We start from the raw sequence: 15,693 nt of genomic DNA, 5'->3' as shown, positions 1-15,693 counted from the left end.
GGGGGCCATACTCTTGGGGTTTCTCCAGTCTCCTTTAGGCCAGTAAATCTGGTCTTTATTTTTGTGAGTTAGAATTTTGTTCTACATCCTTCTCCAGCTCTGTCCAGAGCCCTCTGTTGTGATCCTGGTCAGAGCAGTCAGTGGCGGTAGCCGGGCACCATCTAGCTGTACTGGATTCAGTCTGGTGGAGGCCTTGGTAGCTGTGGTCCATTAGTCCTTCGGACTAATCTTTTCCTTGTATCCTATTCTATTCATTCTCCCTTGCTCCCGAAGGGATGAGACCAGTCGAGTAGACATTATGCTCTTTTAAGAACTATCTGTATGGGATCAAATTTGCAAGAGCAACTTGAAAGTTTAGATAGGAACCTTAGGGGGCAGTAAGTTTATGTGAATGGGGGAAGAACACCTCAGAAAAGGAAAGTGAGAATGACAGCACAACTCAAAGAATGTAATCAATGTCACTAAATGGTACATGTAGAAAGTACTGAATTGGTGTAAGTTTTGCTGTGTATATTCTCAACAACAAAAAAATAGATAAAATTAAAAAAAATACATTGATCGTGTGTCTAGCCATTGACTGAGTCCCTGGGTTGTGCAGTTAACACCCTCAGCTGCTAACTGAAAGTTTGTAGGTTCGAGTCCACCCAGAAGTGCCTTGGAAGAAAAGCCTGGTGATCTAGTTATGAAAAATCAGCCACTGAAAACCCTATGGAGCACAGTTCTACTCTGACACACGTGGGGTCACTATGACTCAGAATCGATGCAATGGCAACTGGTTATTCCATGAAGGGTGCTGAGAATCATGATATGAATATGTTGGTTGTATTGGTTCGAACTGACAATGAATATGGAAGTCTTATTGATTGAAAGAAACTTCTTACTGATTTTTCCCAGTGTTAACCTTGAAACATAGTGAGGAAGTTACTGCTTTTATCAATTCTCTTCCATTACATTTGATTATACCAAAAATAAAGTCAGATTTTGGTTATAAATCTACCTTAATACCTTTTTAACTTCTATGAACATCACTTTTTAATCAAGATAGAGAAGGTTGTGGCAGGCAACAATATTATCAATGTTAATAGTATTATTTTGTTCACATAGTCTTCATTTTACAGTGTTCTTTTATCCATAGCAAGGGATGGTGGTTTTTTGTTTACTGAAGTGCTGAAAATTTCTTTTTAAGATAAATTAAATAATGTTAAAAGTGAATCAGTTTAAAAGAAACCATTAAATAAAAAATACAGGTCATATGTGAATTTTGGCAAAAATTGTGAAAAAAAAAACAAACCAAACCTGTTGCTGTCAAGTTGATTCTGACCCACAGTGACCCTATAGGACAGAACAGAACTGCCCCATAGGGTTTTCAAGGAGTGGCTGGTGGTTTCAAACTGCTAACCTTTTGGTTAGCAGCTGTAGCACTTAACCACTGTGCCATCAGGGCTCCACAAACTTATGAAGGTAGTTCTGAAATGACAGGTTTGGAGAACATTGATCTAGGGGTTGCTAGGAATTGGTGGAATAATTTCTTTTGGAGTGGATAGAACTGCCATTCATTATTCCTGAGTCTTCTTTCAAGGGATGCTGAACTGACTGTTGCTGGCAGCAGAGTGTGCACAGAACCGGGAGGGGCCACAGGGAGTGGTTCCAGGAGTGAGTGGTAACCACTGAAGGCGCTTCTCTGGGAAGGAGATCACGATGGTCCTTGCTGGAAGTTGAGGTCAGCACAAATGATATAAATTTCTCCAATATATGACTGCAGCAAGTAATTGGAGGTGTAAGCTTAAAAAAATCTCTGAATTTACTTATTTTCAAATTTTCTAAGTAATAATCTCAATAGTTACCATTCATCTAACATTTAGTATGGCAGGTACTGTGGTGGGCAACCTATAAGATGGTTCTTAATGATCCTTATCTTCTGGTATTCATGCCCTTGTGTAACCCCCTTCCCTTGAGTGTGAGCTGGACTTAGTAACTGCTTCCTAATGAAGAGAATTTGGCAGAAGTTATGGGATGTCACCTCCAGGATTAGATTATTAAAAAAAACCATGACTTCTGATTGGGGACTCTTTCTCACTCTCTCTTGAGTGGCTCACCCTGGGGGAAGCCAGCTGCCATGTTGTGAAGCAGACCCTGTGGAGAGGCCCACATGGTAGAGAACTGAGGCCTCCTACCAACAATCATGTGGGTGAGCCTGGAAGCAGCACTCCCCATCCCCCACTGACTCAACCAGTTGAGCCTTCACATGAGCCCTAAACCCTGGGCAACAGCTTGATTCCAACCTTAAGAGATACCTTGAGCAGAGGCATCTAGCTAAGCGGCTCCTGGACTCCTGACCCTTAGAAACTGTGGGGTAATAAATGTCTGTTGTTTTTAGCTACCAAGTTTTGGGGTAATTTGTTATGCACAATAGATGGGTAAGACAGGTACCGTGCTAAGTAAGTAGTTTTCTTCTATGATCTTATTTAATCCTCCCAATCGACTGTGAAGTAAATATTTTTAATTCCTATTTTACAGATGAGGAGAATAAAGTTCAGTGAAGTGTGGTATCTGTATTAATCCTTCTATATATGTTGTTAAGAAGCAGCTGTGGTGGTTCAGTGGTAGAATTCTTGCCTTTCATAGGGGAGAGCCGGGTTTGATTCTCAGTTAATGCACCTCATGGGCAGCCACCACCCGTCCATCTGTGGAGGCTTATGTGTTGCTCTGATGTTGAACAGGTTTCGGCAGAGCTTCCAAACTAATATAGACTAGGAAGAAAGGCCGGAGACCTACTTCCAAAAATCAGCTGATGAAAATCCTGTGAATCACAACAGTCCAATCTGCTAACAGTCATGGGGATGGTGCAGGACCAGGCAGCATTTTGTTCCATGGTATATGGGGTCACCATGAGTCAGGGGCCACTAACAACAACAACATATGTTGTTAAAAATAATAACAATAATAATAGTTGTTACTATTATTTCCTTTCTAATACTATAAACCACAAAAAACAAACAAACAAGAAACCCATTGCTGTCAAGTTGATTCCAACTCATAGCAACCCTATAGGACAGAGTAGAACTGCCCCCTAGATTTCCAAGGAGCAGCTGGTGGATTCAAACTGCTGACCTTTTGGTTAACAGCCATAGCTCTTAACCACTATGCGACCAGGGCTCCCTTACTATAGTCCCTTCTAAAATTGCTTGACAGATCAGCGCTTCCAGTGATGGGGTAGCAATCCCCTCATTTTATGGATGAGAACTCTGAGGTCTAGATAGGTCCCATAACTTGATTTTAGCTTTAAGAGGCATAACAAAGAGACAGTAGCCCTAAATCAATTAATAGTGAATTAGGCAAACTAAAACCCTTGGAGAAGACATCCATTGAAGACACAATTACATTAAACTGGGGTTTAAATAAACCTAAGATTTAGAATGGATTACCCCACTCTCTGGCTTAACATATTTATGCACTTACTGCTTATTCCCAGGCACGGGGATGAAAAAAAATTATCCAGCAGTTTAGTGCGTCCAGGGGTGTGGGCAGGGCCTAGTGTTCAGGCACCATCTTGGAGGGTCCTAGATAGCTTTAAGAGAGCTGTTCGTTAGGAGGCTTTGGCTAATTAATCAATGACCCTCTTCAGCTTCTGACAGGAAGGCATCACACTGAACAGAACCGAGAGAAGCCATTCCATCCTCCTGGGTGGGCTGACTCACAAGTTTACAGGTGTCCTACTTAAGGAATCACCTGGAATGAAATGAGCACTGCAAACTGCATTTCCATTTCACTTGGGGCAGGCAGACGTCAACACTATTACAATGAACGAACACTCAAGCAAGTTGCAGATGCTTCTTTCCTAAGTCAAAGATTTCTCTGAGATTATTTTCATTTTGAAAATTCATTGAGGTTTAATCTAATCATAGCATAATCTGTGCATCTGAATAGAAAGTAGATGATTTTTCCAATTCATCTAAAGGGTCTTAGGCACTGTTCATAGTATAAACTGCCTTTTTCTTATTTTAAAAATATGTGTATGTAGTTGCTTCATGGAATAAAAACCAAACATAAATCTCCCCAAGCTTCTATTCTAGATCCAGATCAGCCTCAGGCAAAACTGTGAAAGAGAAAAGGGACTAACCTCGATAAATGTATACTCCAGTGTCCTCCCTGCCTCCTTTGCTGTGTTGCCCTTCCCCATCTTCCTCTTCCCTATCCTTTCCCCATGGTATGCCCTAGGTCTCCAGGTACTCTTCCCAACCCCCCGATACAGTGCTTTCCTTGTTAATATCCTACTCTAGTCTAATCCTTGCTCCCTTTTGATGTTGTTGGTTGTCATCGAGTCAATGACTCATGGCACTCAGCGTGTGCAGAGTAGAACTGCTCCATAGGGTTTTCAAGGCTGTGATTTTAGAAGCAGATCACCAGGCTTGTCTTCTGAGGTAGGGTGGGTTTGAACTAGCTGTCGAATGCTTAGCATAGGAGCATACATCTCAATGCTTACTTCCCATACTCATCAGCCAAGAAGATGGTGGAACTTTACTTTTCTGCAGCTTACCTTGTAAAAGTAGGTTTTTCCCCTTAAATACAAAATCTTATTATAACTTTAAATATGCTTCTTCAGACTTTACACAGCCCTCTCTCCAAATATTGATCTCTGCCACCTACAATCTGCTCTGATGGAAAATTGTAGTTTTAAAATTTTTCATATCTCTTTCTCTCTCCCATCCCATCCAAACACACTGGTTTCGGGTATTGTTATCTTCAGGTTTCTACTCTGTGGCAGGCCAATTTGACACACAAAGCGGAGCTGAAATTTTTAACTCAGAATGATTTCAATTTAATTGGGGCATTTTCAATGGGTGCATTAATCCAAAGTAGTAAGAAACTGACAATTGAGGTTCTGTGAGCCATCAGTGAGGAGTAATGCAAAAAGCCCTGGGCCAGTAGGAGAACAGAGTCCTAGACTTAGCTCTGTGTAGCAGAAACTAGCAGGGGGACCTTGTGCAAATAAATTAGTCCTAGTGGTTTTCAGTTTCCTCATCTGTGACATGGGAAGATGGGACCAAGAGTGGAATTTGGTAGAGGCAAAACTTTCTACTAAATCGTGCTAGAATAAAAAGAAACTAGTCAAACATTATGAGATGAGATGGAGGATATTGGACTAGATGACTTCTAGGGCCCTCCCAGCTCTAATGTTCAGTGATATTTTGGGGAAGGGGTGCTTTCTGTGTGTCCCTAAATCCCACCAATGAGCCTATCCCCTATTGGCCCAGGGGCAGCTCTGTACTTGGACATCTGGTCCCTAGTTCGGCCTCACCTGATTCTCTGTATTAATGGTGTAAACTGTGTCAGTCTGATCTAACAGTCTGCAGGAATAGGCGATATTGATTGCTGTCTCCTGCTTATCTCCAGTCAAGACCCAGATCTGGATACCAGCCTCCCGCAGAGCAGCAATTGTATCTGGAACTCCTTCCTGCAGCCGGTCTTCAATCCCAGTGGCTCCTGGAGTGATCAAAGACAGCAGCGCTCACATTAATGGTCAAATTAATTTCCCCAAGGCCCTTGCAAATCAGACAATGTGTATTAAATATCTTCCAAGGGCTAGGCTGTACTGAGCACAGTACAATAGACAGAGCTGGTCCCTACTCCCTCCATTGAATAAGGTTTTATAACTGAGCTACATGAGACAAGGTCAGGGTGCTGTGTGAACTTGTTACAGGAGACCTGAACTTCATCTGGAAGGTCAGGGAGGGCCTTGCTGAGGAAGTACCATTTAAGCTCAGCCCTGACAGATCAAGCAAAGTGGGGGGTAAGAGGGAGAATTCTAGGTAGTGGGATCAGCATGTGTGAAGGTCCAGAGGTAGAGCAGAGTGAGAGATAAAGCCAGAGAGGGAGGTGAGGGCTAGATCACACAGTCTTGACAGGGCATTAAGGGATTTAGATTTTATTTGGAAGCAAAGAAAGCTATTAAAGGGTATTAAGTTGGAGAGTGACAGAATCAGTTTTGAGTTTTAAGATTACTCTAGAAAATGGATTGGACATTGGAGGAAGCAGGATGAGATTCCAGATGAACAGCTCATTAGGAGGCTGAGTTGGAGTCCAAGGAGATGGTGGCCTGAACTGGCACAGCAGCAATAGGAAGCGAAAAAAGTGGAGAGATCAAAATCTTTGCTCTGCATCTGTTCTATAGCAGAATTAATAGGTATTCACGTTTTTGGTGATAATCTTGGAGGGAATCAAACATGCAGATTCCTTAATTTTTTGAATGATCTCAATCTTTGCACCAACCCTGATGAATATATACCCAAGTATTGCAAAGTTGCTAAATGAATAAGAAAAAATAAAACTATTTAAATTGAGATTCATTTCAGATCACAGACTAATGTCTACTTATTTCACTCTGGGAAGGAGCAAGGCATTTCATTTCTTTTTATAATCCAGAGTGACAATAGGTTGGCAAAGCAGTTACGCGTGATGCATATTAAAAAAAATTTCATAGTAAGGGGCTTCATGTGAATACAATGCAGCTTTTTTTAAATGGTATGGCAGTTTCTTAGTGGCAAGATGAAATTTCTTCCCAGCCCCAGGCCTCTCCTTACCAAGCTGCATTGAGGAAAGAAAAATAACCTCTCTCTTCTGAAAATCTCCCTGTTTTGTCATTCAGGTCCAAACGTGCAGGTAAACAGCCCCATGAAAAGTGATGGCTCCATCATCATCTTTCCCTCCAAGGGTTAGCCTGGAAGGTGAGATTCTGAAGCTGATTTATATTAAAGTGAGGCAGAGTGAAGAAGAGAAGAAGAAAAACACATTTATTTGTGTGAAAGAGAAAATGAAACTGGAAGGTTGTGAAAGCCATTCCCAGAGAGGGGAAGCCTGCAGGTTTTGACACGTTCGTTCTCTTTCATGCACAATGAGCTGATGAACACTTCTCACTGACTGAGACCAGGGTCTGTGCAGAACAAAAGCCTCCTCCATGAGGGCAGAGGAGGGCCAGGCACCGCTAACGGAACGACGTGCCCGGGCCTCCTGTGGTGGATAGAATAGTCTGGTCTAGCCACCTCTGGTCCTCGTTAAAATAAGTTCTTGTGGTTATCTTTAAAGGGGGCTTTATGAGGCAGCAAGCAAAGGCCTCAGCAGCCAAAACACAGGAAACAAAAGACCAAACGCGGTGGGGAGCAAACTTTTCTACCCCAGCTTGCCACCTATGAAGCACTGGTGGTTCAGTGATAGAATTCTTGCCTTCTACGAGGGAGCCCCAGGTTCGATTCCCAGCCAATACACCTCATGCACAGCTACCACCTGTCTGTCAGCGGAAACTTGTGTGTTGCTATGAGGCTGATCAGGTTTCAGCAGAGCTTCCAGTCTAAGATGAACTAGGAAGAAAGGCCTGGAAATCTACTTCTGAAATCAGCCAATGAAAATCTGATTGATCACAACATTGTCTGATCCACAACCGATCAGGGGAATAGTGCAGGACCAGGCAGTATTTCATTCTGTTGTGCACGGGGTCGTTTTGAGTTGGGGCCAACAGCTAACAACACCAACAGGTTGCCACTTACACTACTAAATCTCGTTGCTTCCTTTTAGTATGTAAAGGCACCACCATCATTTTTACAGCATCCTTGGGTCTTTTGCCTTGCACTACTGCCTGTTCAGCTTAACCAAAAACCAAACCCATTGTCATTGTCAATTCTGACTCATAGCGACCCTGTAGGACAGAGTAGAACTGCCCCATAGGGTTTCCAAGGAGTGGCTGGTGGATTCGAACTGCCCATCTTTTGGTTAGCAGCAGAGCTCTTAATCACTGCACCACCAGGGCTCCCTGGTCAGCTTAGAGGAGTGTAATTTATCCAGAGGATAAACTAAGGCTCAGAGGGGTACAGGGATGTATCCCTGGACTCCCAGCCAGGTCACGACAGGGCCAGGACTTGCCCCTCATCCCCAGCTCAGCATTGCCTTCTGACATGAAAGAAGGCCTTTTGCCAAATGGCCACTGCATGCTATTTGGGCCTTGCCTTACCTAGATCTTGTTCCTGAGGTGTGAGGAGATTAATCCTGACAAATAAAGCCTCCCTCTTTCCACTTGGCAATCCTTTTCCTCCAACAGAAATACAACCATGTCTCTTAACTGGTGGGCTCTGTGCTTCTCATGTTCCCTTTTTATCACCAATCTAACTTCTACACAGCAGCAGCCAGAGTAATTTTTGTAAAGCACAGATCTGTCCCTGCTTTCATGCTCTTTTCCTCTTCAGACGCTTAGCATATGATTTACCTGGTCCTTCCTAATCTGAGCCCTGCTGACCTCTGTCACCTCCCATCATGACCCCACACTCTGGTCCAGCCACAGCAGATCTCTTTGAGCGTCCAGCTGGCCCATGCTTGCTCACCTCCAGTCCTTTGCTTGTGCCCTCCCCTCTGCCTGGAACACTCTCCTTCTTTCCCTTTCAGTTCCTGACCTTCCTAGGTCTCCCCAGGCCGGGCAAGGCTGGTGCCTCCTACTTTGTGCTCCCACCCCATCTGGTACACCTTTCAGCCTACCCCTATCACCCTCTGTTCAAATCCCTTGTTTAATCATCTAGTTATGTCACTGAACTCTAGGCTCTGGGATGGAAGGGGCTCTTGTTCTCTGTTGTAGCCTCAATATCTAGCGTGCTACTTGGCACACAGTAGGTGCTCCGCAAACATTTAAATGAATGAAGGCGTGTGCTGTAGTTGGAGAAGGAGCCAACATCATTGGCATCTGCCAGCAGGGTGTGCTGGAATGTTCCCGGGGCACCCTTGGGGAGCTGTGTGTGAAGTCTGTGTTGGGTTTGGAGCACCCATTTTGTGCCAAATACCTGGAAGGGCACCCCTGGGAAGCCTTCTAATTGAGACACATTCCCAGCTGTGTCAGAATCGGGGTCAAGAACTCCCTTTCCAACTTGCAGCATTCACTTTTTTATTTAATGATGACTTATTTTTAGCTACCAAGCAAGGTGAGTCGATTTTCCAGATGCTGAGCCGTCTCCATTAGAAGCTCCTCTCGGTTATCGAGGGCTGCCTCCGCCTGACGCCGCAAACTGGCCCACCGCTGGAAGTCCTCTTCGCTTACCACCTACGGACAGCAAAAGGCTCAATCAAAACCCTGGGTGCGTCTGGAGGCAGAATCCGTCCCTCCTGCCCTCCTCTTCTGGGCCTCCTACGGGCCTGTTTGAGCTTCACTACACAATTAGATGGGCTTTCTCCTCAATGCTTTTTCTTTTAGAATGCATGACTCAGTGAAGGATTGATCTTTGTGTTCCATTATCACAAGACATCTGTTGAGTCCCCTACCATGGTCTGGGCACTGGAGATGCAGCAGTGATCAAGACAGGCAGGGTCCCTGCATGCCTGGGCTTATATCCTGGTGGAGGGCGAGAGACATTATCCAACTAAATAAAAGAATAGGAGTCCTATCAAGTAAATAAAAAGGGTGATATGAAAGTGTGACAGGGTGGAGGGATAGCTGTGGGAGGGATACTTTCATTTGGATGCTCAGGTCCCTTCTATGGACAGAAGGAAAAGCAAGTGCAAAGGCGGTGAAGCAGCCATGAACTTGGCTTTCCCTTTGTTCCTTGAACATACCAGTAGGCTGAAGGATAGAGAGTAAGGAGTAGAGAGGCTGGCAATGAGGCTGGAAAGGTAGGCAGCAGCCAGATCTTGCATAGTCTGGTAGACCACTCCACTGGGCATGGTGTCATGCAGGTGGAGGTGCCCAATAACTGGAAGAACCCAACAAGAGGCCATATCTTCCTCCCTTGGAGTCTCACAGTACCTTTAGACCCCTCTGATGGCATCATATGCTTAACCATCTCTCATAGCAAGAATGATCCTTTGGTCTAGACATCAAATATTTGTTGAGTGTCCCTCTGTGTGTAGCATTATAGGGAACAGCCAGGGGGACATAAGTAGGCTTTGCCATTGAAGAATTCACAGTCTATCAGGGGAGGTGAAATGTGTACAAATAACTGCAATGGGACATTGAAAGTGGTAATTTATAGAGTAGGGACCACTCATCACTGTGCCAGGCACTGTACATGTTACCTCACTTAATCTCCATGACAACTATATGAGGTAGGGAGCACTAACATTGTTCTTTAGATAAGAAAATCTAAATCTCAGAGAGATGAAAAAACTTGCCCAAGGTCACACATCTGATTAGTGGTGAGACTTGGGTTTATAACCAGGTAGGTCTGGCTGTAAACTTTAAATTCTAGACTGCACTAAGTACCATACAAGAGATGAAGAGCCCTGAGGATTTATGAAGGAGAAACCACTTCTAGCTATCTAGAAATGTATGTCCATCTTAGATCCTCTACCAGATTTTAGGCACTTCATTAGATGCCCCTGCTCTGTGATTCATAGCCCTCTTTGCATGCCTGCCTTGCAAGGGCTGCAAAGTCAAAGGCATGCAGGGCGTAAGACGGGCAATCTAAATGATTATAGCAGGGCAATATGATAGGGAGTGGTAGAGACTGTGGCTAACTGCAGAACACAACAAAACATATTCCTCATTAGGGATCAGCTGCTACACGGCTCAAGCTGATTGTTGCTACTTGAGAATAGAGGCCCAGTTTGCCAGATCCTCCAAATTTCCAAGAGAAACAAGAAATCTGGATTTTTATGCGATCACATAAAAGCCCCTCAATTTTTAAATCTCGGCAAATAATGTAATTTTTAAAAGGATACTATGAAGGCAAAAATGTAACATTAAAAAAGACATTTTATGAGTTATGGGTTACCTATTACATATACAGTAAGAAGCAGGAAATGACAGATAACTCCATTGAAATGCAACCTTACCATTCAGATTTCTGCCTCAGCACAATTACTGAGGGCATGGATCTGGGTGGTAACTCAGAATAGCTAATCTTGAAAATATTATAACAAACATCAAAGGTCTTTCGGAGAAAAAAAAATAGAAAAAGAAAGGGCAGAAGCAGGGATGCCTACTCTCAGTCATTTAATGATATTCAAAGCATTCTTGGAGAAACCTGTTCTTACCTTCTTGGCGATGCACAGTGTGCGCAGGCCGTCTCTTGCGTACAAATCTAGATGCTTCTGGGTCCTGGCTTGGATTTTCCTCAGCTTCTTTTCCACATTACTGTCAGTCACTGTCAAATAGTCATTGTCCCCCATGAGGTCACATAGAAGTGCTTGGGGATTCCTGTCTTCAACACCCTGGAATCTCCTCAGATGACTGCAAATACTTTCAGGGAGAAGGAATTCCCATACAACCCACCCCAGAGACACAAAAAAGCTTCCCTGGCTGTGAGGATGCCCTGGAAGGGGAGGAGGAGTCCAGGAGGAGCCCAGGAGAAACCCAGAAGGCCTTAAGTTGACTGCTCGCTATATCCTATTATCAAAAACCTGGCTGAGAAAAGTCCTATTTAAGGAAGGTAGGTGGTCTAAGGTGGTGTTCCCAAAAACCTGCTTTCATCAGAATCACCTGGGAAACTTCAATAGCAGAGATTACCAGGTCCAATTCCAGCCCTGCTGGATCTGAACCTCCCAGGGCAGGGCCTGAAGTCCGAATCTTTATTAAATTGTCTAGGTGCTTTCTATGCAGCCAGCTTAGCCCTGGAGGGCCAACAGGAAACTGTTCCCTAAGTCTTGGAAATGCTATCCATCGTCTCCTCTCTGTCGTCATCTACCTCAGTCCTTGTACCAAGTTAGGTCCCCAAATAGCTACAGACTTGGATCTTACTAGCTAAGTTCTTTACCGCATTGGGTTTGCTGAGTTAGGTTTTCTTTCTATACAAGAAATAGCCTCAGGAGAAAAAAAATTTTTTTTTGCATTTCCTTAAATCTAGTGTGAAAAATACTTTATTATGTTGTTCAAAGTCCCCTTTATGAAGTCCTACATAATATGTTTCTTTTAGAAAAAATTGTCTGTTTCTCTTGAAATTCCAGTACTTCTATGTATCAAGTAATAAGAATTTTAAGCTTGATTGGCTGGTATGGAGCAAGACTGATGCCACTCATTGCTTCTCTCACCTATATCACAGACATCATTAAGCAATCACAGCACTTTGTAAAGCTGAACTTGAAAATAATTTAAAATCCTTCTCAAGCAGGGATGGAATGAGGTCTTTTGGGCCTTAAGCAGTGAACAGATTTTGTGTACTTCACCCGTTCCTCCATGTAATGCAAAATCTAAAATGCAATCCTTAACAATAAAATAAGTGTTATGGATTGACTTCTGTCTCCCAAAAAGATATGTTGAAGTCCTCACCCCTTGTACCTGTGACGTTGTTTGGATATAGGGTCTTTGCAGATGTTGTCAGTCAAATTAACATGAGGTAATACTGGAGTATGGTGGGTCCTAATCCAATATGACTGGTGTCTTTATATAAAAGAGGAGAAGAGACACAGACACAGAGGTAAGACAGCCATATGAAGTCAGAGGCAGAAATCAGAGTGAGAAGGAACGCTCACGATTGCTGGCCATCACCAGAAGCTAGAAGAGAGGCATGGAATGGATTCTTCCTCAGAGCCCTGAGAAGGATCAACATGGTTGAAGTCCTGATTTTGAACTCCTAGCCTCCAGAACTGTGACACAATAAATCTCTGTCCTTATTAGCCACCCAGTTTGTGGCACTTTGTTACAGCAGCCTTAGGAAATGAATCCAGTAAGTATAAGGAAGTCCAACAAAGCTCTGAGTTTCCCCATCATACTACTCTAAGGCTGTTTTTATACAGAATAAAAATTCTTTGAAAGATTGTTTTCTTATTTTTCAGGTGCTCCTATTTTGCTGGTACCTCCTATTTTGCTGGCATATTAAGCACTATTTTCCATATTTTATTCCCAACAGCCACCAGTTCTTGAGATTAAACCCCTCGTATTCTACTCACGAGCATTTAAGTTTACCTTTTTGCTCGGGCTGCCAGGAACCTCAGAGTCAAGTTGAATGTTCAAACCCAGTAAATATATTAAGCCTGGCATTATTTTTCTCTCGTTTTCAAAGCTTGGTTCTTAATTCTTATAATAACATTAGATATGTTTCTTTTACTGGAAGTATCTCTACTCCAGTTTGGAACCTGGTGAGGAACAAATAGACATCTCCAGGACAGCTTGGATGGCTGCTGCCCAGGGAGAGAGCGCCATGGCTCCCTTGACTCAGAAGCACTGAATTCACTCGTCTGCCAGAGTCTGGGGATGAAGAGGCCTAATTAGCTCCCTTCCCATTCTGAACACAAATCAATCCCCATGAACTGCTTGGCCCTGATCCACAGCTGATAATGCAGGAGGCACAGGGCTGCCTGGGCAATTCTAAAGTTTGGCTAGAATCTACTATCCTGGGAGAATCATAGCTCCATAACTGTCATCTCCTTGTTAGCAATCAGAAAATGGCTGCACACTAATTCATGATGCTCCAAAATTGGATACTGATATGTAGGAACTTTGGAACATTTTTCTGGCTCAGTGCAAGTTTATGAAAATCCATTTTGGGGAGGCTGGGGAAAAGGATGATAAGAGGGACATCTGAGGCTTCCCAGAGTGAACTGAGCCTGGCTTAGAATTCTGGCAGCATGGCAAGGCTCTGAATTGGAATTCAGAATACCTGGACCCGGGATCTACCACCAGTTAGCTGTGTAAGCTATCTTAAGTTACTACCTTCTCTGGGTCCCAGCTGGCTTCTCTCCCCTGGAAAAGGAGTTAGGACCACAGTGTGTTCTCAAAAAAAAAAAAAAAAAAAAAAAGTTGTGTGGAATCGATTCTGACTCATGGTGACCCCATGTGTGTCAGAGTAGAACTGTGCTCTAAAGGGTTTTCATTGGATGATTTTTTGGAAGTAGACCACCAGGCCTTTCTTCTGAGGCATCTCTAGGTGAACTCAAACCTCCAGCCTTTTGGTTAGTATCCAAGTATGTTAACCATTTGTACAACCCAAGGTGCACCTACAGTATTGTAATGAATGTCCTGCCACAAAAAAGTGTGTGGAGATGGATAACCTATGTTTACTGTAGTTTTACACAAATAATGTGAGTGTTATATGTTTTTGGCCAACTGCATTTCCCCCTCACGCATTATTTTCCTAGGCATGCTATGTACGTTATATGTGTAGGCGTGTTACTTGTAAAAATACAGTCAGTGAATTTGGAAAACCAGAAACTAGGGTGAATAAATAGGTTTCTCTGTTTGGAAACCTCCCAGAGCATTTAATATGCTAGTGTGTACTGGGGTTCTCCAAGGTGAGGAGATGTGGAATGTAGTATGCTCATTTGAGTATGGAACCTGCTTTGAGGAGGGCATCTTGTGGGCCTGCTGACTAGGTGACACTATAATCTGAGCTCTTAATTACCATTCCACACTTCTGTTTAAACTATGAGCCCTCTGTTCTTGCAGCCTCATTGTGAGCTGGGACTTACCACAGGCTGGGTCTTCCAGCAGGTCCATGATAACTGAGTCAGCGCCCTTGGTGTAGACTATGATCTCGCCGGTCAGTGGGTGCCTCACAACCACGGACATCCTCTTCCTGACAGAGTCAAAGCCCAGGGTACAGAGGAGGTCGAAGGTGAGGCAGGTGCCCTGGGGTAGGCGCACGGTCACCTGCTCAGGTGTGCGGGACACCAGCGTGAAGCTGTAGGCATGGGCGGCATGCACTAGGGCCGCCTCATCAGGGCTCTCGGCCTCATAACAGAGCTCAGGACTGCCCAGGCCCAGGGTCGGGGCCTCCAGCACCTCCTCCAGCGGAGGCCCCTCCCCAGACCCCAGGATGTCACCCTGTTCCCACGTGCTGCTCCTGTAGCCACCGTCGGTGGAGGAGCATCCACTGCACACAGATGCATCGTCTCTCTCATCTGAGTCTGTGGTGGGTATGTTGGTCCCCAAACTCTCCCCTAGATCTGTGTCAGAGGGTGCCGTGGATGAGAACGACTGGCTGAGGCTTGACAGCTTCAACCTCTGGAAGAGTTGATGAATCTTCTCCAGGGACATCCCCAGAGTGTTGGTCGAGGATGGGATGGTGACCTTGAGTCAAGGAAGAAAAGTAGAATGTTACTATTAGTGTTGGAAAAAATATTAAGCTCTCTTATGGCAGAAGATGACGGTCATTTTGCAAGAAATGGTGAAATCTGTGATTTCTGTGATTGCTGGTAAGTCTCCTCCCTTCAGTGGACCTCAGTTTACCCATCTGTAAAATAAGGGGGTTAGGCCAGATGTTTCCTTCTAGCCCTTATCTTCAGGGGTTGTCAATGCTCATTTTCTCCATCTTTTGACCATCCCAGTCTGATCATGGATAAAGGAAAAAAAAAAAAAAAAGGAGCCAAATGCCAAATGCGTAGTAAGAACTCACATTACCCAAACCTAGGCCATAGTCTTGTCTGCTTTATTTTTGTGTGCAGTGTCTCATTTTATTCTCCCAGCAACTCTACGGGCTACTCTTAGATTATCCCAATTCCTAGACGAGGAAACTGATGCACAAAGAGGTTAAGTAAATTGGTCACTATCACAGAATGTGTAAGTAGTGGAGCTGGAACTCAAATCTAGTCTGCTGGACTCCAGAGATCGGGCTCTTTTAACACTGACCTGTCTGCCGGCTAAAGCCCCCCACCTCTCATTAACTTGAAGATTGAGAGCTGGATACTGTTCCTCCCCAAATGGTTCTTTTTCCTGTTTCAAAAATACAGTTAATTTCTCAGATAATGCTTCCTGGCTCCCAACGCTTCCTAAAGACTTTTGATAACATG

The 15,693-nt window shown here is 43.9% G+C and overlaps 1 protein-coding gene across 1 annotated transcript in view; it reads right to left on the bottom strand.

Moving 5' to 3' along the window:
* The window catches only part of ATP10B (ATPase phospholipid transporting 10B (putative)), a 117,437-nt gene that overhangs the window by 28,112 nt on the left and 73,632 nt on the right, over positions 1-15,693 (bottom strand). The window contains exons 11-14 of the mRNA XM_004371237.2: positions 14,374-14,974; positions 11,005-11,114; positions 8,950-9,076; positions 5,300-5,484 (exon numbers count right to left, since the gene is read on the bottom strand). Coding sequence (XP_004371294.1) covers positions 5,300-5,484; positions 8,950-9,076; positions 11,005-11,114; positions 14,374-14,974 — 1,023 coding nt within the window. The remainder of the gene's footprint in view (positions 1-5,299; positions 5,485-8,949; positions 9,077-11,004; positions 11,115-14,373; positions 14,975-15,693) is intronic.

Source organism: Trichechus manatus, unplaced genomic scaffold (assembly GCF_000243295.1).
Source record: "Trichechus manatus latirostris isolate Lorelei unplaced genomic scaffold, TriManLat1.0 scaffold00011, whole genome shotgun sequence".
Lineage (NCBI taxonomy): Eukaryota > Metazoa > Chordata > Mammalia > Sirenia > Trichechidae > Trichechus > Trichechus manatus.
Note: the sequence above shows the minus strand (reverse complement) of the source record. Positions and strands in the feature narration are given on the sequence as shown.